This window comes from Lepidochelys kempii, chromosome 2, assembly GCF_965140285.1.
Source record: "Lepidochelys kempii isolate rLepKem1 chromosome 2, rLepKem1.hap1, whole genome shotgun sequence".
Taxonomy (NCBI): domain Eukaryota; kingdom Metazoa; phylum Chordata; order Testudines; family Cheloniidae; genus Lepidochelys; species Lepidochelys kempii.
The window spans coordinates 182,983,938-183,011,880 of NC_136381.1; the positions used below are offsets into that span (position 1 = coordinate 182,983,938).

The window sequence follows — 27,943 nt, forward strand, 5'->3', positions numbered from 1 at the left end:
TATAACAATTTGCAGAATGTTTCTTTAATAAACTACTTCCTGTGTATCTGGTAACAAATAAAAAGAAATTCAAACAGTGAAAACCGGAGAGTCACTTAAGCCCTTTTGTTAATTTCTATTCCATATTAACATTAAAAAAACTTAGCACTTTATCATATCTCCATGAAGGGACTCTCTATGAAAACCTGAAATACTGGGAATTGTAATGGAGTGCAGAATTTTTTTCTGGCTTGAAATGGATAGGTGCACATTCTCTACATTTCTGAAATGTGCAATAATGAAAAATAATACATGCAAGAGATCAGTTATAAATATACTAAAAAACAAGCTATAACCCTGTCATTTACACAGTTTAAATATATATTTTCTTTCAGAGAGTCAGTAGAAAGGTAGACAAATACAAAGGCAACACAATTTTACAAAATATTAGACTTATTTATACATGCATATCTTTCAGATTTGGAAGTTGTTATTCAAGGGAGTTATTTTCTTTCCCTTCCTAATGGAAACTAATTACTTCTCAAACATATAGAGTTTTGAGAATGGCTTCAAGATTTACCTTGATCAGAGTCTTCAGCATGTTTGAAGAAATTAAAAACAACAACAAAAAGACACCCTTAATGTTACATAAAGCAAATGAGGGGGAAGAACATTATTGCTGCCAACCCAGTGCAAGTTGTACTGATTGCCGAGAGTCACTTGGAGCCTCCTGCATTTGACAAGATATTTAAAATGCTCAATAATCTCTACATTTTTATGAGGCTGTTTAATTTAAAGTTAACTTTTAGGAGGCTGTATCTAGTTTTAAATTGTTTTACTTCTCTTCAGTGGAAAGCTCTTGACGAGATGTAACAGTTCAGTCACTTCTGGAAACTTGGGGAAAAAATACTAGCTCACAAATAGATGAAACAAGTATTTACATTTCAAAAAGTCACACTGAACTATCCTATTACCCCAAATCTGCAAAAGCAATCTCTTACCAAGTATTTAGTATAAATGGACTATAAGCTACAGTTTCTCACAAGTTGGCCTCATTATGATATTACAAGAATAATCAGTAAAACTAATGTTGATTTTCATATTTCACCAGTCTCAGAGATTAATGGCTTAAGATCAGTCATTGAATGATGGACAACTATCAGTGTGTCAAGTATTAATCTCATTAAATGACTTATCTATAGGTATTTATAAATTCTTCCAATAAAACAGCTTTCTGAGCAGACAGTAAAAGCTTTTAAACAGGCTTGATATATTTATTTCCAAGCCACACATATATACTATATCTGGTTGTGATTTTTAATGAGTGTAGAGTTATCAAATACTAGGTTTTCATTTTTAAAAATTCCATTTACACTTTCACTTTTACAATTAAATACTTCCACAGAACAGTTTATCTGCTAATAATTTTTTGGCTGAAATCAGAAGTTTTTATTTAGGTAAAATATTAAGTTTAAATTACAACAATGCTTAAAACACTGTAGAAGGTGAAATGAGGGAAATACACTAGTGCAGCGGTTCCCAAACTTGTTCCACCACTTGTGCAGGGAAAGCCCCTGGCGGGCCGGGCTGCTTTTTTTACCTGCCGCGTCCACAGGTTCGGCCGATCGCGGCTCCCACTGGCCACGGTTCGCTGCTCCAGGCCAATGGGGGTTGCTGGAAGCAGCGGCCAGTACGTCCCTCATCCCACGCCGCTTCCAGCAGCTCCCATTGGCCTGGTGCAGCGAACCGCGGACACTGGGAGCCACGATCAGCTGAACCTGCCGATGCAGCAGGTAAACAAACCGGCCCGGCTCGCCAGGGGCCTTCCCTGCACAAGCAGCGGAACAAGTTTGGGAACCACTGCACTAGAAGATTGATTCTCAAATGCTATTTATTAAAATGGAGTAACATTTAAGATGATCTAATGTCGGATGTGCAAAAATTTTATAGTTATGACATCAAGTGACTGATGAAAGAAAGGTGAACATTTGAGTCCATCAGAATTTCACTGTCAGTGGTACTCAGTCTCTCTCTTTAGGACTTGTATGTGATTCATATATATCCTATAGGTCTGATCACCAGGACAGCTCCCTATGCTTTTTGGCACATACAAGAGCACTCACGCAGCCAGGAAGTGGGAAGAGAGAAAATATTGGAGAGGAATCACAAACAGCCACCAAACCGTGGAGTGACATCCAGACATGCTAAACGACAATGGCACAGCTCAGTCATTACGGGCAGTGTCTTCAAAGTTATACTGTGGCCCAGAAACTAGGTAGTGAAGAAATGGCACTCCAACTCTTCAAGATGAGGTATCACTTCGTTAGTCTCTTTGGACTGGTTTTATGTTCATACTGGGGATTTAAGACATCTAAATAAATAGAAGGGTGGAAACACAGTTTGGAGTTTGTCTAAGATTTACTAGAGTGGTTACTACAACTGTTAATTTAAGAAAGCTTAAGGACTTATTCATTTGTATAGTTTGTTTGTTAATTTTGGTGGCTGCATGCTCTACTGCCCAGAAGGAATTAAGGTGGCTGTTCAAATGAGCATAAATGCTAATAATCACTTCACCTACATCCACTGCAATAAGTCTGAAAATTCTGTCCAAATTGCTAGAAGGAAGCTCATCTGAAAGAGGATTAAAAAAATATATACTACAATAGCTTCCTCCTATTTCGTGCGCATCATTCACCCTAGGGGCAGAAATGAAGGCTGTCAGTATTATATCTTGGATCAACTTTTGACGGATAGAAGAAAGGAAAATACTCTTGATGAAGCCTGTACCCCTAATCCCATAACTCTGGCAAGATTGTGGGGAGGGAGAGGCTGTTTTGAGCACCTGTCCTAGACAATGATTGCCAATGACAGCAGGATCCTGGAGTACTGCAAGTCCCACTACACAGCAGCACGTGCCTGCTGTTGCAGAGGATATCGACCAGAAACACCACAGAATAAAGAACTCTGAGCAGTCCTCAGACATTCTGAGCCCCTGTTCTTGAGGAAGGGGAGACACAGGATCGGGTCAGAAGGAAGAAAAGTGAAGGAGGGATAGCAGAGAGACACAAGGGTATTAAAAAAAAAAATACAGAGAAGAGTGCCCCTGTTTCTACGCTTTGTACCTGTAAATCCTAGCTACTTGCCAAGCTCCTAGCCTAAACTGCACTAGAATGCTTAAGTCCCAGAGGTGGTCAACATAGGTGCTCAAGTTCCAGAGGCCACAGACTGCCTTTACTATAAGAAAAAGTTCAACTACGAGAGAGACAGGCCAACAGTATACATATTGTTTACTGCTTCACAAAAGTGTCTCCCAATAGCAAATTGCTGTTTTCTAATCTCCAGACTAAACTGGAAAACTCTGTAGACGCTAATTAGGAACCAAGAAAAGCTTTTTTGATCACACACCTAAACTAACTCTATTAGAGATATGCATGTGGCATAGGGTATGCCCCAGGCTCTATGAAGATAAAAGCATCTATTAAGGGAAGACTGAATAATGCAAAAGAAAGCAAGAGGGCACAGGGAGCTGAACAATATCTAAGTACTACAGCAGAAATTACAGAACAAAATTTATATATACAGTCTGAAAGCAACAAAGTTTACACTTATTAGTATGTGCCAGTTGTATTTCAGTAGAAGGTAGATGTTTGCTGGTGTGACAAGCAGAAAAAAACCAAATTGTACAGCTTTCTAGAGATGTTACTTGCTTTGCTTTTCAAATGAAACTACTCATGTAGCTGTAAGCTTTCAGTTTAATCCATGGCTTTTCTACTTGTAATTTAGCTTAACAAATTGATCATCTTTAAAAAAAAAAAAAAAGCTATAATGTTATTTTAGACTGTTAAAAGGGAAGCAGCAAAGCTAAAAATAGAATTACAACAACAACACTGGAACAGAGAAGTTGGCAGAAAAGTAATTGGTCGATGAAAGCATGGCTTTCAACAGCTTTTCAAACACAAGTTATTAATTTTAATTCCTTATGTAAAGAGTTGCATAAGGAGCATTAGATACTCTCTTCGTTTAACCCCAAAAAATGAAAGGTGAAAAGCTCGTGGAAGCTCCAACCAACTCAGCCCATGCCTACTTACAGAACTACAAGAGTAGGGATGTCCAAGATAAATGTGCGGGGAAATCCTGGCCCCTTGGAAGAGAATGGCAAAACTCCCACTGATCTTTGTGGTGTCATGATTTCATGCTATGAGAATCTCTTCACTATTTAACGTGGGAATTTTTGTTAATATAATTTAGAAAATACAAATTTGAAAGTATGTTAATAGGTATCATATCAAGGTTCTAGCAGGCATATATCACTGGAAGTAATAGTAAAGATTCAGGTCTGAAGAACAGGAAATGCTCCAGTTTTAGGATAAATACCCATACCGATTACAACACATGCAGAATGTCTACAAAATACAGGAGCATCACACCAAGTAGTACAAAGAGCTATGCTATCTTATTTAATGTTGTGACTCAGCTGCTTCAGTTATTCTTAAAATAGAGGCCTCTCTTTCCTCATGCAAAAACAGTTTTGTGAAATGGATACTCCCTGACTAAATGAAAGTGTCTTCTACCTGGCCAATTTTTACTCATAAGGGTCTTCATGGCCTGCCTTGCAACAAAAAGAATTCAAGAGTTTGTTAACTACTGTGTTAGTTTTAGGGACAATTTTAACACAGTGTGTGTACGTACGTACATACACACAAACTGTATTTATAAATAGAGCAGGTCTGCACAGAGTTACCTATGGCTCTAATTTTTGATCTCAGAGAACCAACTATTTTGTTGACATTTTCCCTAAAGAATGATGTAAAGAAATCTCTTCAGCTGGAATTTCTCTTATGTCCTAGGGTAAGTATGGTGGCAACACTATTCAGTGTTAGGAAAGAGATTTTATATTCTGCCCTATGAAATGAGTGAGGACAATATAAAAAAAACTGATTGCACAATTGTCTACTCTCTCATGTCTGCAGGTACAGAGAAGAAAGTTAGATACAGATGAATACAATACATGTATATGATGGGGGGAAAGAAAGTCACAAATCAAAAACAGTCTCAGTCTACACCAGTGTTGAATTTAGTTTGGAACTTAAAGCAAGCTTAACTAAGAAGGGTTTCAATGTGGCTTGCATCATTAAGTTCACAGACATGCCCTCAGATCCAACCTAAAATGTGAATCAGCATTATTATACTGCTTCATCCTAACAAACATTACAGCAAATGTTTGACTATTTGAATTGTAAAATACAACTAATTTACATAGATATCACCATCCACAATGTACAAATCTGAATTCAAACCTATCATTTTGCTTGCAACAAACCCTGTTTGCTAAAGTATAAAGGCTCAGATTTAAACAAAAGTAGTCATTTAAAAACACAACTAATGTACTGTGAAAGAGCTTTACATGCCATTCTTCATGCTCTGTTTGGAGATATTCATACTTCTAGTAACACCAAAGGGTAACCATTCCATTTTTCTCTGTAAACAAACACACTGCATTTTGGTCCTCCATGACTAAGAAGTCTCCATACCTCATTTTGGAGCAGTCTTTGTACAGCTGAGAGAAACTGATACAACTGAAATACTCAACAGCAGAGTGCAAAGTCTGTATTCAGACTCTACTTTTAGTCCCCGAGGCCTTGTGTTGACTGGGTAAAAGTGGAAAGCCACGAAGACATGGCTGATTTTGCATTTGTGAAGGCCCCTCCTACTGACTGACCTGCATTATAAACAAACAAAAAAGAGAAAAAAGTTACTCATGAAAGTGTAATACGATTTTTCTAGATAGTATATACACCATAACATATAAAAGACAGCACAGAATGATTACAAACACCTCAGCAGTTTAATTTGCAACTTAAAATGTAAATACTCAGATACACTCAAAGAATTTAAAGCTGGCATCTTAGAAGAAATGGTTTGTGCTAACCAGCAATAATTATAATCTTTAAGTTGCCTCTTCAGGTCCCAGCCCGAAAGGCTCTCAGGGCCCAAGTTCATCTCAGAACAGTGGCAGCGGAGGCTCCAGAGAGAACAGTGGCAGCAGAGGCACCAAGAGAGAAAGAGGGAGCAGGCAGATCACTTCCATTCTGAATAATCAGTTCAAGAATTTTGGCAAAGCCACAAGAGAACAAGCACTTATGAGGCTCCTTAACTGGTGGCCTTGTGTTCTCTTTCACCACTTGATGAGGTCATGCTGGACAATCAAAACAGTATAGACTTGATCTAAAGTCTACTGAAGTCAATGGGAGCCTTTCTATTGACTTCAATGGTCTTTAGATCAGGCACTGTCAGAGAAACACAAAATGAGAATAATTTGTTTTTGCTGGAGTGTATCGCTTAATAGTTTAGGCACTTACTGAGGATGAACAATCTTTCATCTGAAACCTTAAAAAACAGATATCTACTCTGGGCAAAGCCTGGATTTTAAACAGAATTTTACTCCGGTGTCCTTATCTAAAATATCCCCTTGTCCTATTGTTGTGTATTGTGCTGTGTCCCAATTATCAACTTGTCTGCCAGCCTTCCCGCCTCCCCCCAGCCAGAGGTGGCTGCATTTCTGTGGTGGGTAGATATATCTGTAAAGCCCATTAGGATAAAATGCACTCTAAAATGTAATACACTATTATTAAATAACCATGGCATATCATGCTTGCAGTATCTAGCTAGCTGCACACGCTTTCAACCTGGTTACAGACAAATTTCTTACCTACGGCTTTTCCTGTTTGCATAACATTCCGGCTGGTATTGACCATGGCAGTTCCAATTTTCTTGCCACGTTCACTGTTCTGGACAGAGCTAAGCAAGAGAAATGTTGAAAATGCATTAGTCAACTGACTCACTACCAGCTCAAAGGACAAAATTTAGTCTAAAATATCAATTAAGTATAATCAAGCTCATAAGATTCAGATCTATCTCCTCATTCCACCACAGACCAGTTACGCTGGATTTGTGCTGGAAATGGCCCACCTGATGATCACTTTAGATAAGCTATTACCAGCAGGACAGTGGGGTGGGAGGAGGTATTGTTTCATATTCTCTGTGTATATATAAAGTCTGCTGCAGTTTCCACGATATGCATCGGATGAAGGGAGCTGTAGCTCACGAAAGCTCATGCTCTAATAAATTGGTTAGTCTCTAAGGTGCCACAAGTCCTCCTTTTCTTTTTGCGAATACAGACTAACACGGCTGTTACTCTGAAACACATAAACATGTGTGTCGGGCATGGCGGAGGAAGGGGACAATAGATTCATCATTATGGAACACACTGTGCTCTTTGGTGTAAGACCCGAAGACATTTGTGGGAAGTGTTTCTGTTGTAGATTACAAGACAAAATTTTACAGCATCTACATTTAGGTACCTCTGAAAATGTTACCCTTAGTCTATAAGCTTTGTTAAAAAGCATGTGGCTGGTGGGCTGGTTCTGAATGTTTGCCATTGCTTTGTCCATTCAAAAGAACTGTTAATTTTACTTTGTGATTCTATCAATAAGAATCCACTTTTTGAACAAGTATGCCTTTCATTTCATGCTTTTTCAAACAAGGAAGGGAGAATTATGTTACTATCACTGGAAAAAAAAGCATAAAGCAATTAGTTTCTATTCATTTTAAATGGCAGCAGTTGTAAAATCCTCTCATTTGGTTTTACAATATAACATTCAAATAAAAACGTCAGTTTCCTCATCCACCCCATATATATGTACACGTATCAAAACCTTCAACAATAGAGCTATAGTAAAGCAAGCTGCGTTCTATTCCACTTAAAACACTTCCAGGCAAATTGTCAAATAACTTAAATCTTTATTGTTGATGTATAAGGGATAAAGAGCAGATTCTTTTCAGGTACCAGTTTGGGCTGGCTTTGCAAAGTCTAATTTTGATAAAGTGAGCATTTTTCACAGCACTGTCACTTATGGAGAATAAATATGTTGTTGCAAGAATATTTCTTTCATTAGAATCATACTTTAAGGCCTACTGATCCCCTTAAATTCAGTTTAGAGTTTCACAAAGTGTTAATGTCTCCTCTCCCAAAAAAGAAGTTTAGGTGATAAAATTGTATCAAATAAAAAGGGGACACCAATGGCTTTGGGGATTAGAAATGAGTTACAAGAAGATTTATCTCCAGATTACAGGCTAAAACAAGGTCTAAATTGAAATTGATAGCAACTGCTATTATCATGGTAAGGTAGCTTTTGTGAAATGGGTTTCTGATCTCAGTTTTCGTCATGGAAACCTAGCCACTGTTACGATGAGCACAGGCAACAAGGACCAACCCTTTTCTCTCTAGAGCTGTCCCTTGAAGTCAGGTTTTATTTCTACACTCAAAAATTGACTGTAAAAATGATACCTTTGTACCTCCATAGATCTTCTCCCTCTTCTTAGAAAGTCACATCTGCTAACTTTAGTGACAAGAGTGACAGCTAGCGAACAAGAGCAGCAAACAAGAGAATTCTCCAGCTGAAGCATGAGACACCCTTGAATGAGTTTGTTTGTTGTGTGCTTGCTTGCTTGCCATACACTTGCTGAGCCAAGGGCTGAAAGCTTACTAATGAGGCTCCAGCTTATCTTAAGATCCCTAACCCAGTTAGGATCCCTTAAGGGGGGGGGGGGGGAGCGGGAACGGCGGCGGCGCTAACTCAAGGAGAACAGGGGTTTAAAAAGCCAGCTCCTAAGCAACCAGAAGAGCTAGCAAACGGGAGTTTTGCAAGGGAGTTTAGAGACTGAGTATGAGAGGCAGATACACCTAACAAGGCCACTAAGGATACCCCTCCTGGGGAGAGAACCCCAGTTACTAGAAAGAGTCACTAACGGTAAGGGGGGATTCAATTATTAGAAATAAAGATAGCTGGGTTTGTGATGACCAGGAGACCAACATGATAAATTGCCTACCAGGTGCAAAAAAGTTGCATGTCTCATGAGACATTTAGACAGCCTTCTGTGCAGTGCTGGGGAGGAGCCGGTGGAATGTCTCCACCCAAACTGTGTGTTCCTCAGCACCTGTTGCTTTCCCCCAGCTCTTAGTTTAAAAACTCCTCTGTGACCTTTTTAATTTTACATGCCAGCAATCTGGTTCCGTTTTGGTTTAGATGGAGCCCATCCTTCCTGTAATAAACCTAAATCTTCCTCCCTATACCATCGTCTCATCCATGCATTGAGACCCTGCAGTTTTGCCTGTCTTTCTGGCCCTGTGCATAGAACTGGAAGCGTTTCAGAGAGTGCTACCATGGAGCTCCTGGGCTTTAATCTCTTACCTAATAGCCTAAATTTGTCCTCTGGGCAGGGGTGGCTCTACCAATTTTGCCGCCCCAAGCAGTCGCTGCCGAATTGCTGCTGCTGCAACAGCAGCGGACCTGCCGCCGAATTGCTGCCACAGGACACAGACTGCCGCCCTATTCTGAATGCCGCCCCAAGCACCTGCTTGGAAAGCTGGTGCCCAGAGCCAGCCCTGCCTCTGGGACCTCTCTCCTACCATTTACTGAAGGGGGAATTCTATAACCTAGTAAAGGGGATAGGAAAGAAGTTGGTAAAGTACAGATAGGAGCTAGTGAGGAAGAGTCAAACAAAAGAGTCTCATTTATATATAACATATAAAGGCAAGCAACTGAATACTGACAAAATGAACAAATGCTTGTATACAAATTATAGAAATCTCCGTACTAAAGTGCATGAACAAGAGTGCCTGGCATTAAATGAAGATATTGATATAATCCACATCATGGAAACTTGGTGGAATGCTGATAAATCAGTGAGATGTGTTAATACCAAGGTACAAAATATATATGAATGAGAGAGTAAGTCACACTGGTAGGAGAATGGCCCTCTATGTAAAAGAAAGCAGAGTCAAATAAAGTAAAAATCTTAAATGAATCAGACTTTACAATAGAATCTCTATGGATAGAAATTCCATGCTTCAACAATAAGAGTATAGCAGTAGGAATATACTACCAACCACTTGACCATGATGGTGACAGTGACTGTTAAATAGGGAGATTAGAGAGGATACAAAGGTAGAAAACCCAATATTAATGGGGGATTTCAACTATGATCCTCGAGAAGAGATGCAGAAATAAAATTTCTAGACATATTAAATGACTGCTTCTTGGAGCAGCTTGTCCTGCAACCCATAAAGGGAGAAGCAATTCTAAGTATCGTCCTAAGTGAAGCACAGGATCTGCTCCAAAAGGTGAACATAGCAGAACTGCTTAATAATAATGACCATAATATAATTAAATTTAAGATTCGTATGGGGGGGGAAATGCCAAAGAAACCCACCACAGTAGCAATTAACTTCAAAAAGGTGAACTACGCAAAAATGAAAAACAGTTAAAGAAAAATTAAAAAGAACAGTGACAAGGGTGGAATGCCTGCAAACTACCTGAAGACTATTTTAATACACCATAATGGAGGCTCAAACTAAATGTTTGCACCAAATAATAACAATAAAAAAGAGAAAGAGGATCCAATATGGCTAAACAGCAGAGTTAAAGAAATGGTTAGAGGCAAAAAGACATCCTTTAAAGATCAAAAGTCAAATCCTAGTGCGGAGTATAGAAAGAAGCATAAACTCTGGCAAGTCAAGTGTAAAGTATAAGAAGGCAGACCAAGAAAGAATTTGAAAAGGAAGTAACTAAGGACACAAAATCTAACAGCAAAAAACCAAAACAAAACAAAAAACCATTAGGTACATCAGAAGCAGTAGTCAGTGGGACAACTGGATGACAGAGGTGCTAAAGGAGCACGCAAGGAGGATAAGGTTGTTGTGGAGAAGCTAAATGAATTAATTTTTTTGCATCAGTCTTCATTGCAGAGGACATGGGGGAGATTCCTATATCTAAGCCTTTCTTTTTAGGTGACAAATCTGAGGAACTATCCCATACTGAGGTATCATTACAGAAGGTTGTGAAAAACTGATAAACAGTAATAGGTCACGAAGACCAGATGGTATTCTCCCAAGAGTTCTGAAGGCAGAACTACTAACAGTGTTATGTAACCTATAACCTAAATCAGCCTCTGTACCAGATGACTGGAGGAGAGCTAATATAACGTGTTTCTTAAAAAGGCTCCAGAGATAATCCTGGCAATTATAGGTTGGTAAAACTAACTGCAGTACCAAGCAAATTGGTTGAAACTATAATAAAGAACAAAATCATCAGACATACAGATAAACATGATATTTTGGGGAAGAGTCAACACTGTTTTTGTAAAGGGAAATCATCCCTCACCAATCTATTAGAATTCTTTGAGGAATCAACAAGCATGAGGACAAGGGTGACACAGTCGATATAATATACTTGGGCTTTCAGCGTATGTCTACATTGTAATGTAAGCCCAAGATTAGTAGAACTTGAGTTAGCAGATCCTGGGTTTGTTAACTTAAGGCTTTAGCATCTATGCTCATTTGTAACCCCAAGTTATGAATTGTTGAACTTTGGGTTCTAGCATGGGGCTCCAGCACCTACACAGTATTATGTGGGCCCAAGTCCATCCATATCCCAGACTTCTTTGCACCAGAATGTAGCCGCTCTAGCCCTTTGTTTGTGGTGCAGAGTGGGAAAACTTGACTGTCCATCAAACTTGACTCTCCAGAGGACAAAGGAACTTGGCCTGTGGGATACTCTTGGTGGACTCTAAGAGCACGAGTCCAGTGGGGCTGCATCTACACTGCAAAGCAATAGGGCTTGAACCCATGGTACGATGTTGATTCAGGCTCAGACCCCTGTAGGGTCCTGGGTCCAATATGTATGTAGATGGAAGGGGGGTTAGGTTTGAGCCTGAGTTGGAACCCTGCATTTATGTTCCAGTGTAGACATAGCCTTTGACAAGGTCCCCCACCAAAGGCTCTTAAGCAACCTAAGCCGTCAGGGATAAGAGGGAAGGTGCTCTCCTGGACAGTAACTGATTAAAAGGTAGGAAACAAAGGGTAGAAATAAATGGTCAGGTTTTCACAATGAAGCGAGATAAATAGCGGGGTCCCCCAAGGATTTGTACTGGGATGTGTACTGTTAAGCATATTCATAAATGTTCTGGAAAATGGGGTGAACAGTGAGGTGGCAAAATTGCAAGGTATTTATTCAAGACAATGAGATCCAAAACCAAGAACAAAAAGTTACAAAAGGATCTCACTAAACTGCGTGACTGGGTGAAAAAATGGCAGATGAAATTCAAACTTGATTTGTGCAAACTAATGCATACTAGAAAAAACAATCCCAACTATACATACAAAGTGATGGGTCTAAATTAGCGGTTACCACTCAAGAAAGAGATCTTGGAATCATCATGGATAGTTCCCTAAAAACATCCAACTCAATGTGAAGCGGCAGTCAAAAAAAGCTAACAATGTTAGGAACTATTAGGAAAGGGATAGATAAGATGACAAAAATATCATAATGCTACTATATAAATCCATGGTATACCCATACTTTGAATACTATGTGTAGTTCTGGTCGCCCCATCTCAAAAAAGATATATTAGAATTGAAAGAGTTACAGGGAAGGGCAACAAAAATTATTAGGGTTATGGAACAGCTTCCATATGAGGAGAAATTAAAAAGACTGGGACTGTTCATTTTAGCAAAGAGATTATGAAGGGGGGGCAACCTTTTCTAATGCCAATATATCTTTTTTGAGATGAGGGGACCACATCCGTATGCAGTATTCAAGATATGGGTGTACCATGGATTTATACAAGGGTAATAAGATAGTCTCAGTCTTATTCCCTATCCCTTTTTTAATGATTCCTAACATCCTGTTTGCTTTTTTGATTGCCGCTGCACACTGCGTGGACGTCTTCAGAGAACTATCCACGATGACTCCAAGATCTTTCTCCTGATTAGTTGTCGCTAAATTAGCCCCCATCATATTGTATGTATAATTGGGGTTATTTTTTCCAATGTGCATTACTTTACATTTATCCACATTAAATTTCATTTGCCATTTTGTTGCCCAGTCACTTAGTTTTGTGAGATCTTTTTGAAGTTCTTCACAGTCTGCTTTGGTCTTAACTATCTTGAGCAGTTTAGTAACATCTGCAAACTTTGCCACCTCGCTGTTTACCCCTTTCTCCAGATCATTTATGAATAGGTTGAATAGGATTGGTCCTAGGGCTGACACTTGGGGAACACCACTAGTTACCCCTCTCCATTCTGAAAATTTACCATTTATTCCTACCCTTTGTTCCCTGTCTTTCAACCAGTTCTCAATCCATGAAAGGATCTTCCCTCTTATCCCATGACAACTTAATTTACGTTAAAAGCCTTTGGTGAGGGACCTTGTCAAAGGCTTTCTGGAAATCTAAGTACACTATGTCCACTGGATCCCCCTTGTCCACATGTCTGTTGACCCCCTCAAAGAACTCTAACAGATTAGTAAGACATGATCTTCACTTACAGAAACCATGTTGACCATTGCGCAACAATTTATGTTCTTCTATGTGTCTGACAATTTTATTCTTTACTATTGTTTCAACTAATTTGCCCGGTACTGACGTTAGACTTACCGGTCTGTAATTGCCAGGATCACCTCTAGAGCCCTTCTTAAATATTGGCGTTACATTAGTTATCTTCCAGTCATTGGGTACAGTAGCTGATTTAAAGGACAGGTTACAACCCATAGTTAATAGTTCCGCAATTTCAATTTTGAGTTCTTTCAGAACTCTTGGGTGAATGCCATCTGGTCCCAGTGACTTGTTACTGTTAAGTTTCTCAATTAATTCCCAAAACCTCCTCTAGTGACACTTCAATCTGTTACAATTCCTCAGATTTGTCACCTACAAAAGACAGCTCAGGTTTGGGAATCTCCCTAACATCCTCAGCCATGAAGACTGAAGCAAAGAATTCATTTAGTTTCTCCGCAATGACTTTATCGTCTTTAAGTGCTCCTTTTGTGTCTCGATCGTCCAGGGGCCCCACTGGTTGCTTCTGATGTACTTAAAAAACATTTTGTTATTACCTTTTGAGTTTTTGGCTAGCTGTTCTTCAAACTCCTTTTCGCTTTTCTTATTACATTTTTACATTTAATTTAGCAGTGTTTATGCTCCTTTCTATTTACCTCACTAGGATCTGACTTCCACTTTTTAAAAGATGCCTTTTTATCTCTCACTGCTTCTTTTACATGGTTGTTAAGCCAATGTGGCTCTTTCTGAGTTCTTTTACTGTGTTTTTTAATTTGGGGTATACATCCTTGTATGTTGCTAGTTTAGTGCAGCATATAATTTCACAAAGAGGGTCAATTCCCGTATCTTTAAAAGAATCTCGATTTATCTACATATTCTCAGTTTAGCAACAGACAATAAAATATCAAAGTATTATATACTTACTGTGATAATCTTAACTTTACGTCTGATACAGAGTATTGCCCCTGGAATGGGTGGCTGTAAGGGGAAAAATATAGTGTTTTAATTTTGCCATTTTTCCCATAATGAAAAAACAGAATGGTTTTATTTGCTGGTTGTCCTCCACTGAAACAAAGAAAATATCTAGTTATACATGTCCCAGTTGTGATTCAGTTGTAGGATTTTGACAAATCACCTGTAATCTGCCATCCATTTACAAACTACACATGTTTCATCTTCTTTTCAAACCTCATAAAAGCTGGCAGCTGAGACAATCCTCCTGCTGACAAGATGAGGCATAATGAGAGAAGTGATGTCTTGGGTAGCCATGTAGGGCTTCATAGATTTAAAAAAAAAATGCCATAAACTGAACTCAAACAGCATCCAATGCAACATATGGAGTACAGGTTTAACTAGTCCAATTTTAAAGTGACAAGGCATTAAAAACTATGGCAAAGTCTACATTTAAAAAGGAAAGAATACAACCTCTGAACCAACAACACTGCTGTCAAATGATGATCCTGGCCACTACTACTCCCTGAAAAATAGATGCAACCAAAAATGCACAGGAACCAGCAGACTGTAAATCTCTAAGGAAAGGTGGATGAAGCCTCTGCACACTTACCCTCCCCCATAAGGAGGACAGCCAACTCTCAAAGTTATTCAGAGACTTCCTACCAGCTTCACTTCTGTCTTTAGGCAGAGCTTTAGCAAGCTTCTTCTCATCTATGCCCCATAATCTGAGTCAGGTGCTAGTAATGAGAGAGAGACTGCATCACCCTGGTCTGGAGAAAAGGAGGTACCTCCAGAATCTTTACAGCAGTTCAGTCCTGAATATCTCAAAGTTTCCCAGAGTTGCCTCATATAGGCTGTAGGGAGGAGCAATGAAAGAGAACCTTGTAACATCCCACACAAAAGCGCTCTGATTCCATATAAGAACAGCACAATAAATTCTTTATTTCCCCCCTTTTTTCTGAACTTGGTTTCTTACCTAGAATTTACCTCTGCAAGAGCAGGATGCTTGTTGCTGTTCCATACTCTGTAGTTGTGTGTATTTTTCCAAGTTGCTACAAAGGCTGTTCCGAAGTCCGACAATATCTTTTCGTTATCTGATTAATAAAAGACAGAAGGTGAATGAACCTGTAGCAGTGCACTGAGGATGTAAAAGAAGAAATGAAAGGGAGGTTTTGAAAGAAAATAGAATTTCTTCGATTCTTGTCAACCAGAGAACACGGGGTTCCAGTTCCATAAACATTAGCAAAGCAACAAGCTCATTATTCTGGGTTTAAAAAAATGCCACTGCCCAACACAAAGAGTTAAGGAAAGGAAAATGGAGTTCAGACAACCAAGAAATTCATTTAAAGGAACACTGACAACTTAGCAGTCCGATGGCACCTTAAAGACGAACAGATTTATTTGGGCATAAGCTTTCATGGGTAAAAAACCCACTTCTTCAGATGCATCTGAAGAACCGCAGATGCATCTGAAGAAGTGGGGTTTTTACCCACAAAACCTTATGCCCAAATAAATCTGTTCGCCTTTAAGGTGCCACCGGACTCCTCATGGTTTTTGTGGATACAAACTAACAAGGCTACCCCTGGGATACTGACAATTTAGTTTAGGTACAACTTAGTTTTTTTTAAAAAATATCAATATGAATAAAATTGTATTTTGATTTTTTGATATCAAGCTGTTAAACATCCCCATATAATGAACCCAAACTGCACTGTGCCACCACATGAGAATCTGAAAGTGAAGGTAAGTGGCCTAGCTCTGTTGCAAGGCATTACCCGACAGCAGGAAACAAGTCAAAGAACATGATATCACCTGTACTGATCTTGCCCTAACACAGGGGCGGGCAAACTTTTTGTCCTGAGGGCCACATCAGGTTTCGGAAATTGTACGGAGGGCCGGATAGGGGAGGCTGTGCCTCCCCAAACAGCCAGGCATGGCCCAGCCCCCGCCTCCCCCACTTCTTTCCCGCTGATGGCCTCTCCCCAGGACTCCTTCCCCATCCAACCCCCCTGTCCCCTGACTGCCCCCCACCGCCCCATCCAACCCCACCTCTCATTCCTGACTACCCCCCGGGACTCCTGCCCCCATTCAACCCCCCCTGTTCCCCGCCCTCTGACCACCCCGACCCCTATCCACACCCCTGCCCCCTGACCACCACCCCCGAACTCCCCTACTCTCTATCCAACCCCCCCTGCTCCCTTACCGCGCTACCTGGAGCACCGGTGGCTGGCAGCACTACAGCCGTGCCACCCAGCTGGAGTCAGCCACGCCACCGGGCAGCACAGAGCACCAGGTCAGGCCGGGCTCTGCAGCTGCGCTGCCCCAGGAGCTCGCAGCCCCGCCGCCCAGAGCATCGCGCCGGCAGCGCAGTGAGCTAAGGCTACGGGGGAGAAGGAACAGCCAGGGAGGGGCCAGGGGCTAGCCTCCAGGGCCAGGAGCTCAGGGGCGAGGCAGGAGGATCCTGCGGGCTGGATGTGGCACGCGGGCCGTAGTTTGCCCACCTCTGCCCTAACAGCAGAACCCTGCTTTACTGTACTACATTAAACTGCAAATTCAATTTGAGGGTGAAGCTGAGAGTTACTAAAGTGTGAATTAATGAACCATCATATACTACTGGTGTATTATGTTAATGACCCTTTAGCAATATATTTACAAATACAGAAAATCAATCTAGAATATTCAAAAGGGAAAAGTAAAATCTATCATGGGGTTCATGAAAAGCATGTTATGCCACAAACAGTAATCTTAAATAAAAGTACAAAGCTGGAGATACAGAGAACCCAGAGAACGTAATATATCTATGTTTGAAGTGAAGCTTGATACAGCGTTTGCTCAGGAATATCATGGAGTGGACACAGAATTGGTTGACAGGCAGTCTACTGAGAATAATTATGAAGGGGAGGGCAATTAAAAGGATTAATACTGGGCAAACAGAACTTTTCCTAAAAGATTCAGAGAAAAAGCTGTTTAAATTCTGCATAAACAATTGGGAATAGCTAAAATCCAAAAAGAGACCCTAAATTAGCAGGATGTCTGCATGTATACATTTCAAGTACTTCTATTTATGAGGAAAGTGTAATGGAAATTAACACAAATACCCAAAAGAAGATAACAAAGGGGGAATATAATAATCGCTAAATCATTGAGAGTTAACAACATAGAATAAAGCAAGAAATTAATGAAGATGGTCAAGGGATTTAAAAAAAAAAAATTTCAACTGAGATAAAGGATGAGTATAAGCCAAGCTGAAAATGCAATGGAGCAATTGTTTACTATGCATTCAGCCTCCCCTGCCCATCCTCACCTCAGCCCCTAAAAAGATTACCAGAATTTACCTGGCTGCAGCACAGCAGCAAGCAATGCATGAAGATAGGCACCAAACTGAGCCCTGATCCACTCGTCTCCTCCCTCCCAACCGGTGCCATCGAGGAAAACATCATCCCTGTTCTCAGTTACATGCTTCACCAAGTAGTCTGCAAATCTCAGGTCAGCAGTTGTGAGGTTCAGGATCTTCCTGAGTTCTGGATCATGGATTTGGACAAGGGCTTCCTCTATCTGATTGAAATAATCCCAAGGGGGGAAACAGTCTAAATAAGACTTTCAGCATACATAACCTGTACTATTTTTGGTCAAATGAGTAATTCATCCGCACCTATAACCACAACCAAAGGTAAGGAGAAACTGATGACCAAATTATGCTTCAACTGTTCTCAGGATATGAGATGATGGTCTGAAGTAGCCTGAACTTGATGAACTTCCTGGCAAAACCTGCGGAAGCTCTTTGTCAGGATTTTGGGTACATTCCTAGAGAGTATGTTCCTAGAGACTATTTTCTGAGACTTTGATTTATTGGCTGACTGAGTTAATTTGCTACCTGCATATAATTTTTTAATGTTGTTGGGTGGTCATCATTATGCAATTGTAAACTTAATTCTTAGGGCATCTACAGCTTTCTGTTTGGGCATTTTTTATTGCTGCTTAAATATAAAGTAAATAAATCTGAGGAAGAGCATATTTATGTTATCACAACTGTGTCTGCTTCTCAATTATAAACATTTACTTTTAAGATCTTATTAGGCAGCCATGAAAGTTCACTATGAGAAAAATAAACCATGACTAACAAGGAATCATATGGAGCTTTAAAAAATATTCTATAAAGTGTAATTACTGGATATAATGTATTACACCAGAAACTTATTAATATTTTTGAAAGTGAATGAAGTTAAGGTTTCCTGCTTAATAACTTATATAAATGCAAGTATATAGAATTCTAGCATCATAGGTGTGAGACTTTTCCATCTCTATTGTATTTAAGGGCTTGTCTCCAGAGTGAAGTTGTTCTGGAATAAGATAGGGTGTGAATTTACAGCACTATAGCTATTCCAGAATAGCTCTTTGTGTGGACACACAGTTGATTCGGTCAATTTCCTTTGAAAGACAAGCCCATAGCATAGGACATAGATAGGTAACTGAACACACATCATAAAAACCTGTTCAGTTGTCCACTGTAAACAAAGTACAGAAAATTTCAGTGACCCTAACTGGAAGTTTAGGAATATTTTTGTACATATTGTTTTCTGACAAAAGCTCTTTTAAAAGAAAGTGTGCAGGTAAGTTTTTTGGAGCAGGAACTATCTTTCTGTTGTGTGTTTGTACAGAGCCTAGGACAGTAGTGTTTTGGTCCATAACTGGAACTCTTAGGTACCAACACAATACAAATAATAAAAATAATGTATTTAACAACTTCATTAGTAAACAAAGGCTCTTATTTTGACTTAAACACGTTCATAAGGCAACCACTTTTTCAGTTTAAAAAGTTTTTAAGAAGAGAATTCATACTTCCACAATTGCATCACTTAGATGCTTCTGCTGACGGAACAGGATGTTGGTGGCTCCCGCAACAAAGCCACGAACTGTTACATCAGAGAGGAGGTGATGCTGTTGCAGTGCCATGTATGGCAAGCAAAGGTAACCCTAAGATAATGGAAATGTTAAATGATTAGTAAGAAAAGGGGAAGGGCAAAACATCCCCAGCAAAACCAATCTTACTGTACTTACCCACCTCCACAGTTCTAGCTAGAGCTAAACAAAGGCAACACCACCACCACACAGAGAGAACAAGCCTGGTTATTGCTCTGCACCATGTTCCTAGCTACACTGCCACTGGAATCTGATGTTGCTTTGCTACATTAAGCAAACCAGGTTTCACAGAAATGGAGTATACTTGGTAACGGCTTATGGCGGCTTTCACTCTTAGTGGGCTGGATTTCAACCAGTCACAACAGCCTTCAGATGGTAACAGAGTTGACAAATGTGAAATGAGTTTGGTGGTCTCAATCCAGTTCTCGTGTCCTTGGCATGCACAGTAAAGAGGACAAAAACTGAACGGACAGCAGACTATCCTCTCTTCCACAGCATTCTCTTCTGGCAGGACTCAGGTATACTTCCAGGACAGTTAAAAGACTTTCACTGTTGCTAACCACGTTTTTCAGGGACAGGGACTTTCAGGCTCCAGGGATAACTGTTTGTGAGCATGTGCATGCCTGCTTTTAAAAAAAAAAAAAGCAGCAGGAGAAAAAGACGATGCTCTGTGCTTTTTAACCACTGTGTCCTTATGATACTAATTACACCAATGCTTTCCAGGAAAATTTGCTATTTAAAGAAAGTCTAAGTCTTTGATGTAGGTTACACCCACATTTTAGTGATACAGCTGGAAGCATTATAGTTTTCATTTTAAAATAGAATCAATGTACCCCTTGAAACACTAGCCCAATTCCAGCTGTTCAGTTACATAAAGCATCGTCCAGTTCATTCACTAATACTAGCAGAAGGAGGACAGGCATATTGGACAAAACAACAAGAGTGAATGTATATCAGCATGCAGTACATGGCAATTTGAAACACAGGGAGGAAAGGAATACAACTACTCCTTTTTTCTAGATTAAACACGGGGGTTGCTATCCAGATGAAAAATACTAACATCTATAACAGAACCGTCTTTGTCAGAGAATAACAGTCCTGTGTTAGAGAGGACCAACCTGGAGTATTAGGTTTCCGGAAAAATAATATTAAGGAAGTTGACAATGCAATATTTAATTGTCATGTAATTTTAACCACCAGACGAGTTGTAAAATTTTAGAAATGCTTTGCCATTTAAAATAAAGAGGGCCTGATTCCAAACTCACCATGCAACTCTGACGACTTCTGATTTACACTGGTGTAAATGACATGAGCATCTGACCTTATATAGCTGGCACTAAAATTAGTAACAAAAATCCATAACCTGTTTTTTCCTTGTGGTTTTGTGCTCTTTTATACTAGGAAATGCATTACCAATTAAGCCAGTTCATGACCTTTCGGCACAATCTCATTCATCCAAGTTTGGTCTGGTGGACTAAACTTTCTTTCCATAGTATGGAACGAACAAACAAAAACAAGAAAACAAACTTGTAAATAATCCTATCAAAAGAGATTCGCTGATTATAAGGCCAGAAGGGACCACTGTGATCATCTAGTCTGACTGCCTGTATAACACAGGACATAAGATTTCCTTGTATTAGAGTATATCTTTTAGAAAAATATCCATTCATGATTTAAAAATTGCCAGATCTAAAATGGAGTTCAGTTTCATGTTAAATTAAATTGTTTGCTGAGAGTAGACAATCTAGAACACGGGTGGGCAAACTTTTTGGCCCAAGGGCCACATCTGGATGGGGAAATTGCATGCAGGGCCATGAATGTAGGGCTGGGGTTGGGGGTGCGGGAGGAAGTGCAGTGTGCAGGAAGGGGCTCAGGGCAAGGGGCTGGGGTAGAGGAGGAATGTGGGGTGTACAAGGGGGCTCAGGGAAGGGGATTGGGTGCAGGATGGGTGCAGAGTGCGGGAAAGGGCTCAGGGCAGGGGTGTAGGGAGGAGGCTGAGGGCAGGAGGTTGGGGTGCAGGAGGAGTGCAGGGTGCGGCAGGGAGCTCAGGGCAGGTGTGCAGGCAGGGGTCTCAGGGCAGGGAGTTGGGGTGCGGGCTCCGACCCGGTGCCACTTATGTGGAGCGGCTCCAGGGTGGCAGCAGCACACACTGGGGCCAGGGCAGGCTCCTTGCCTGCCTGCCTGCCTGGGCCTTGCACCGCTCTCAAAAGCGGCCGGCACCACATCCCTGAGGCCCTTACTGCCCTCACCTGTGGGTACCTCCCCCAGAGCTCCCATTGGCCGCAGTTTTCCGTTCCCAGCCATGGGAGCTGCAGGGGCGGTGCCTGCAGGCGAGGGCAGCGTGCATAGCCCTCTGCCCCCTCCCGTCCCCGAGGCGCTGCAGGGACGTGGTGCCAGCCACTTCTGGGAGCAGCAATCCCACAGGTTGGATCCAAAGCCCTGATGGGCTGAACCCAGCCCGTGGGCCGTAGTTTGCCCACCCTGCTCTAGACGTTATTGAAGGATGCTCATCACTAGAAATTGATATATCTGAAATTTCCAGTCCTCTGCTTTGATTTCATTAGTTAAACTTGAATGAGAGAGTGCCTTCGTAGGATGGAAGGTAAACATTAAAAACCATACTGTCAGCTACATTTAAATTACAGGTTTCAGAGTAGCAGCCGTGTTAGTCTGTATTCGCAAAAAGAAAAGGAGGACTTGTGGCACCTTAGAGACTAACCAATTTATTTGAGCATAAGCTTTCATGAGCCACAGCTCACTTCATCGGACGCATACTGTGGAAAGTGTAGAAGATCTTTTTATACACACAAAGCATGAAAAAATACCTCCCCCCACCCCACTCTCCTGCTGGTAATAGCTTATCTAAAGCGATCACTCTCCTTACAATGTGTATGATAATCAAGTTGGGCCATTTCCAGCACAAATCCAGGTTCCAGCAAGAGACTGCTGAATTGGAATTCATTTGCAAATTGGATACAATTAACTTAGGTTTGAATAGAGACTGGGAGTGGCTAAGTCATTATGCAAGGTAACCTATTTCCCCTTTTCCCCTTGTTTTTTCCTATCCCCCCCTCCCCCCAGACGTTCTTGTTAAACCCTGGATTTGTGCTGGAAATGGCCCACCTTGATTATCATACACATTGTAAGGAGAGTGGTCACTTTAGATAAGCTATTACCAGCAGGAGAGTGGGGTGGGGGGAGGTATTTTTTCATGCTTTGTGTGTATAAAAAGATCTTCTACACTTTCCACAGTATGCATCCGATGAAATGAGCTGTGGCTCACGAAAGCTTATGCTCAAATAAATTGTTTAGTCTCTAAGGTGCCACAGGTACTCCTTTTCTTTTTACATTTAAATTGTTTAGTTCTCCATTTTAAAACCCATCTTAAAATCTTCAAGATTTTTTTCCCCCATTAGTGTTTTGTCCTTTTACCAAATGAAAAAAACACTGATTTCCCCCTTTAAACTGGTATTTCTAATTGAACTGGTAAACATGAATTTGCATTTGCTTGTATGCATCGTTAGAATTATAGAATATCAGAGTTGGAAGGGACCTCAGGAGGTCATCTAGTCCAACCCCCTGCTCAAAGCTGTTGTTGTAGCCGTGTCAGCTCAGGATATTAGAGACAGAAAGTGGGTGAGGTAATATCTTTAAGTGGTCCAACTTCTGGTGGTGACAGACAAGCTTTCGAGCTTACACAGAGCTCTTCTTCTGGACTGGGAAATTTACTCAGAGTATCACAGCTAAACACAAGATGGAACAGATTGTTTAGCATAAGTAGTTAACATATATTTCAAGGGACCATTCAAGATGAAGTGGCCTGTTAACACCCCTCCTGTCACAGGGAGGAAAGCAGTTGGCAGGGGATTATTAGTGGGTTATAGATTTTTGTAATAAACTATAAATCCAGTGTCTTTTGAAGGTGTTGTGCTTGTTTCCTTTGAGGATGGGGACTGATAGATCAGATATAGCGGGATCGCTTTGTGAAAAGTGTTAACCCACAGCTGATGTGGTATTTTTGTCCTTTACCATTTTATTCAGTCATCTGTCCAGAGGATGAAAATATCATCGATGTATCCTAGATATATCATTTGTCTATCATTAAACCAATGATATACCTGAGATACATCAATGATATTTTCATCCTCCGGACAGACAATGAAAACTCACTCAGATTTTTACCACAACTTTCACAATCACAACCTGTCCATTAAACTCTCTCTGGAATGCTCCCATACCAGCATCGACTTCCTGGACACCACAATCAGCTTCAACAATGGAACCCTCTACAAGTCTGTACAAGAAACCCACGGATCACCACAACTACCTTCACAGATCCAGTAAACACCCCCCACACAGAAATCTGTTATCTACAGCTGGGCACTCAGATACCACAGAACATGCTCCAAAGAGAATGTCTGGGATATACACCTTAACACACACAAAATCGCCTTCACAGAACAATGACATTCCACCAGAAAAGTAGATCACATCATGGAACAGGTCACCCAAATACCCCGAGAGAACCTGTTTCAATACAGAAATAAAACCAGCTCTCTGACCACACACCCCTAGTTGTCACCTACCACCCCCCACATTGGAACCCATACGGGGTTTCAAACAACTACAACCCATACTTAATGGGGACTCCAGGCTGGAAAAAATCCTTCCTGCCCTCTCTTCTGGCCTTCAAACAAACAACCCCCCAACCTCTCCCTCTTGTGATCATCAGAAGCAAACTGCTCACAGACCAGGACACACCAACTGATCAACACCCCCCACAACACACCTTTCAAGATCTTTGGGTCCTACACATGCTTTTCAAAACATGTGGTGTACCTCATCCAGTGCACTAAATGCCCCAATAAAAATAACTATGTGGGTGAAACCAGACAATCACTAAGCTCTCGAATGAACTCTCACAGGAAAATGGTAAAAGACAAAAACACCACATCACCTGCTGGTGAACTCTTTTCACAAAGCGATCACTCTATATCTGACCTCTCAGTCCTCATCCTCAAAGATAACTTGCACAACACTTTAAAAGACAAGCATAGGTGCTTAAATTCATAACTTTGCTAGACACTAAAAATCAAGGACTGAATAGAGACACTGAATTTATGGCTTATTACAACAATCCTTAACCCACTAATAATCCCTCCACAGCTACATTCCCGCCATTCCCTTCCTTTCCTCCCAATGACTGGAGGGGTGTTAATGGGCCTCTTCACGGTTCCTTGAAATATGTGTTAAATACTTATGATAAACAATCTGTTCCATCTTGTATTTAGCTGCGACACTGTGGTCTGGTCTACACTACAGACTTGCATTGGTATAACTACATCAAACAGGGGTGTGAAAAATCCACATCCCTGAGTGGCGTAGCTATACTGACCTAACCCCCAGTGCAGACAGCGTTATGTCGGTAAGGGAGCTTCTCCCATCGACATAGCTACCGCCTCTCAGGGAGATGGATTAACTATGCCAGTGGGTCTCAAACTTTTTTTAGTGGTGACCCCTTTCACACAGCAAGCCTCTGAGTGCAACCCACCTAATAAACTAAACACACTTTTTAATATATTTAACACCATTATAAATGCTGGAGGCAAGTGGGGTTTGGGGTGGAGGTTGACAGCTTGTGATCCCCCATGTAATAACCTCACAAGGCCTTGGGGGGTCCCGACTCCCAGTCTGAGAACCCCTGAACTATGCTGACGGGGGGAGCTCTTTGCTGTCGGTATACAGCATCTTCATTAAAGGGCTACAGCAGTGCAGCTGCGCCGATGCAACCTTTTAAGTGTAAACCTGCCCTCTGAGTAAGTTTCCCAGACCTGAAGAAGAGCTGTGTGTAAGCTTGACAGCTTGTCTCGCTTGCCATCAGAAGTTGGTGCAATAAAAGATATTTTCTCACCCACCTTGTCTCTTTGCATTTGGCTGTCATTTCATAGGACCTTTATATATCTATGTTAGTTGGCATGATTGCAGCTTCAGGTCACTTGTATTGACATTCCTTAAATTTTAACTCCGGAACATCAAAGACTGAGTTTTCTGTGGCAAATCTTTGGCTGTGTAATTTGCATCTCTGGTCGTCTGTAGAGCCAGCATTGAAGGTTGACACTTTTGTTTTGGTCAAGCACCTAATTGTGGATCACTGATAAAGAGCTTTTTCTTATTATGAGTTATGGCAGCACAGAGAAGGTTGCATTTCAGCTGTTAGCTTTGGACAATTTAACATGTTGCTTCTCATATAAGTTACTAATATAAGTTACGATCCAATGGGATCAGAACACTGAGAACATAGTTTAATAAAATCAACTTCTAATTCTATGACTACCAGTTTAAGATATTCTAAACAGTTCCACTAGTCCCTAAAAAGCCATTGATATAATGTCATCAACATCAGTCCCAACTCCCATCACAAAAGCCATTTTTAAGGACTGGATATTTACCATGACTTCCCATCTACATTCACGAAATATTAAAAAAAAACAAAAAACCTTTAGATATCTGACATAACTCATCTCAAGGCTCTATCAACATGCAGAGAATTTCAGAGTATAGCTGCAAAGGATGATGCTAAAATATGAGTTTGTGTTCACATTATTCATTTCCAAGATTCAGAAATCAGGCAAAAGTGGTCATGGCAGATCAGTGTCCTATTATATGACGAGCCTTTTTAAATAGACATGCCGAGTATCCTGAGATTCAAAACTAAGGTCAGACTCACCTAATGCTCAGACACACTCCTTCTACCCTCCTACCCTTTCCCGTCTATGCACATAACTATAGTATCTCCAATTTCAGCTGTGCTGAACAGTCATAAATCATGAGAAGTAGTGCATATGCATGTGGGGTGGAAAATACATCCAGGAAAGTGGGTTTTTTTTTACTATACAAACATAAAGTCACTTGTTAGAGCCTCCACTTGAATATGGAGCAGTACTTTAAACAGGCTTCAAGTTGGGCACCCAAAATTGCTAGTCACTTTTGAAAACTTAGGCCTGAAAGTGTTGGTAAATATTTACTAAGTATAATTATCAAAATGTTTACCTTAGTAAAAATAGCCAATGGCATGCCATACTGGTCCTCCTCCAACCCTGATATCAGTCCTGGAACAAGAACCACATGTCCTGTTTTAGCCTGAGGTTGCACAGTAATTGGAGGGCTTTCCGATGTTATGCATTCCTTTGAAAGGATTTCAGTCTGTTCTGATGTCATATTTTCATGTTCTCCTTCTTTCAAGTTGGGATCATCCAAAATACTAGGATCCAAGGTCTCCCAGTCGCTTTCAGAAGACTCTGGAGAAGTGCGTGAAGGAGGTTTCAAATGTTGTCCCGTGCCATTGGAGGACTGTGATCCATTGCAATTCTTTTCAGAATGGGATAAAGGCACATCTGTTTTCTGAGCCTCCCGCACATGGTTTCCTGATAGCTTCCTGCCTTCCTCACCCATTCCTGAGTTTGTATTTGAAATGTCAGCAGCAGACACAGAAACATAATCATCTAAAGGGGGTGTAACTTCCCGCAAGCCAGTATCCTCTGATACACTCTTTCTTGGTCTGTACTGTGAACTGTCAGTAAGACCATGTTCAATCATACCTGGAGGACAAACACACACAATATCATCTCACCAAAGATTTTAGTGATTTTTGATAATAGCAAAGTAGGAAATGCTTTTTAGTATATATATATATTTAAAAAAAAAAAAACTGTCATGCATTTTCGTTGCCACTTTAAAAATCCAGTTCACTTCTGCCAGAGGCACCAAATTTCTAATGTGCTGGGGGCTGCTTGACCCCACTCTGCCCCAGACCCTGACCCCACTTCACCCCTTTCCCAAAGGCCCCACACCTGCCCTGCCTCTTCCCGCCCCTGCTCTGCCTCATTCCACCCCCGCCCCTGGGCACACCCCAACTTCGCTCCTCCCCCGCCACCCCAGAGCCTCCTGCACGCTGCGGAACAGCTGATCGTGGCGGGTGGGAGGTGCTGGGGGGAGGGAGGGAAACTGCCGGTGGGTACTCAGCACCTACCATTTTTTCCCATAGGTGCTCCAGCGTGGAGCACCCAGGGAGTCGGCACCTATGACTTTGGCCCAAATGGATCAGTACTGACCTTCTGTCTTGGCAAGTGTTATTGAAAACTTTGATAAACATTTGGTCAGGAACACAGAACCAATGACTTCTTATTCACAGATATATCGAGGGTGCCCAATATGCAGCCCGCAGAGATAAAATAGACTTAGTTTCTTATTACTACAGTAAGGAGCACTCCATAAGTATCAAGTGTTATCAGGTTGTGCGCATGTGTGCTTCATAAAAATATTATGTAGCTTTGTGTGTGAATTCACTGTGGCTATTGTACTCTGGCAATATACCAACACAGCCCCCGTATCACATAAGTTCCCCCTGCCCCAAATATATCACTGTCAGTTTCAGTTATGAACAGAAATTACACAAGCAAGAAATAGCCGAAACCTGCTTTTACTTACCAGGAAAGAGAGACAAGACAGTCATCAGTGCTCCCACCAGTCTATTTACTGGAGAAATATAAAACAACACCTGTGGGGAGGGGGATGAAGGGCAAATTAAAATGACAGCTTAAGTCAGAGAGAAAAACAAACAGAAAAACAAACAAGAGAATCTGAGGACATCTAATACCCATATCTATCTATCTAAAAAAAATTTAAAAAATCAGTTCATGGA

The 27,943-nt window shown here is 40.9% G+C and overlaps 1 protein-coding gene across 1 annotated transcript in view; it reads right to left on the bottom strand.

Annotated features, from left to right (window-relative positions):
- Positions 1–1,584: 1,584 nt before the first annotated feature.
- AVL9 (AVL9 cell migration associated) overlaps positions 1,585–27,943 on the bottom strand; it is a 71,898-nt gene continuing 45,539 nt past the window's right edge. Inside the window, exons 9-16 of the mRNA XM_073332959.2 lie at positions 27,730–27,799; positions 26,293–26,840; positions 19,162–19,296; positions 17,658–17,877; positions 15,299–15,416; positions 14,293–14,346; positions 6,689–6,777; positions 1,585–5,698 (exon numbers count right to left, since the gene is read on the bottom strand). Coding sequence (XP_073189060.1) covers positions 5,604–5,698; positions 6,689–6,777; positions 14,293–14,346; positions 15,299–15,416; positions 17,658–17,877; positions 19,162–19,296; positions 26,293–26,840; positions 27,730–27,799 — 1,329 coding nt within the window. The 3' untranslated portion in view covers positions 1,585–5,603. The remainder of the gene's footprint in view (positions 5,699–6,688; positions 6,778–14,292; positions 14,347–15,298; positions 15,417–17,657; positions 17,878–19,161; positions 19,297–26,292; positions 26,841–27,729; positions 27,800–27,943) is intronic.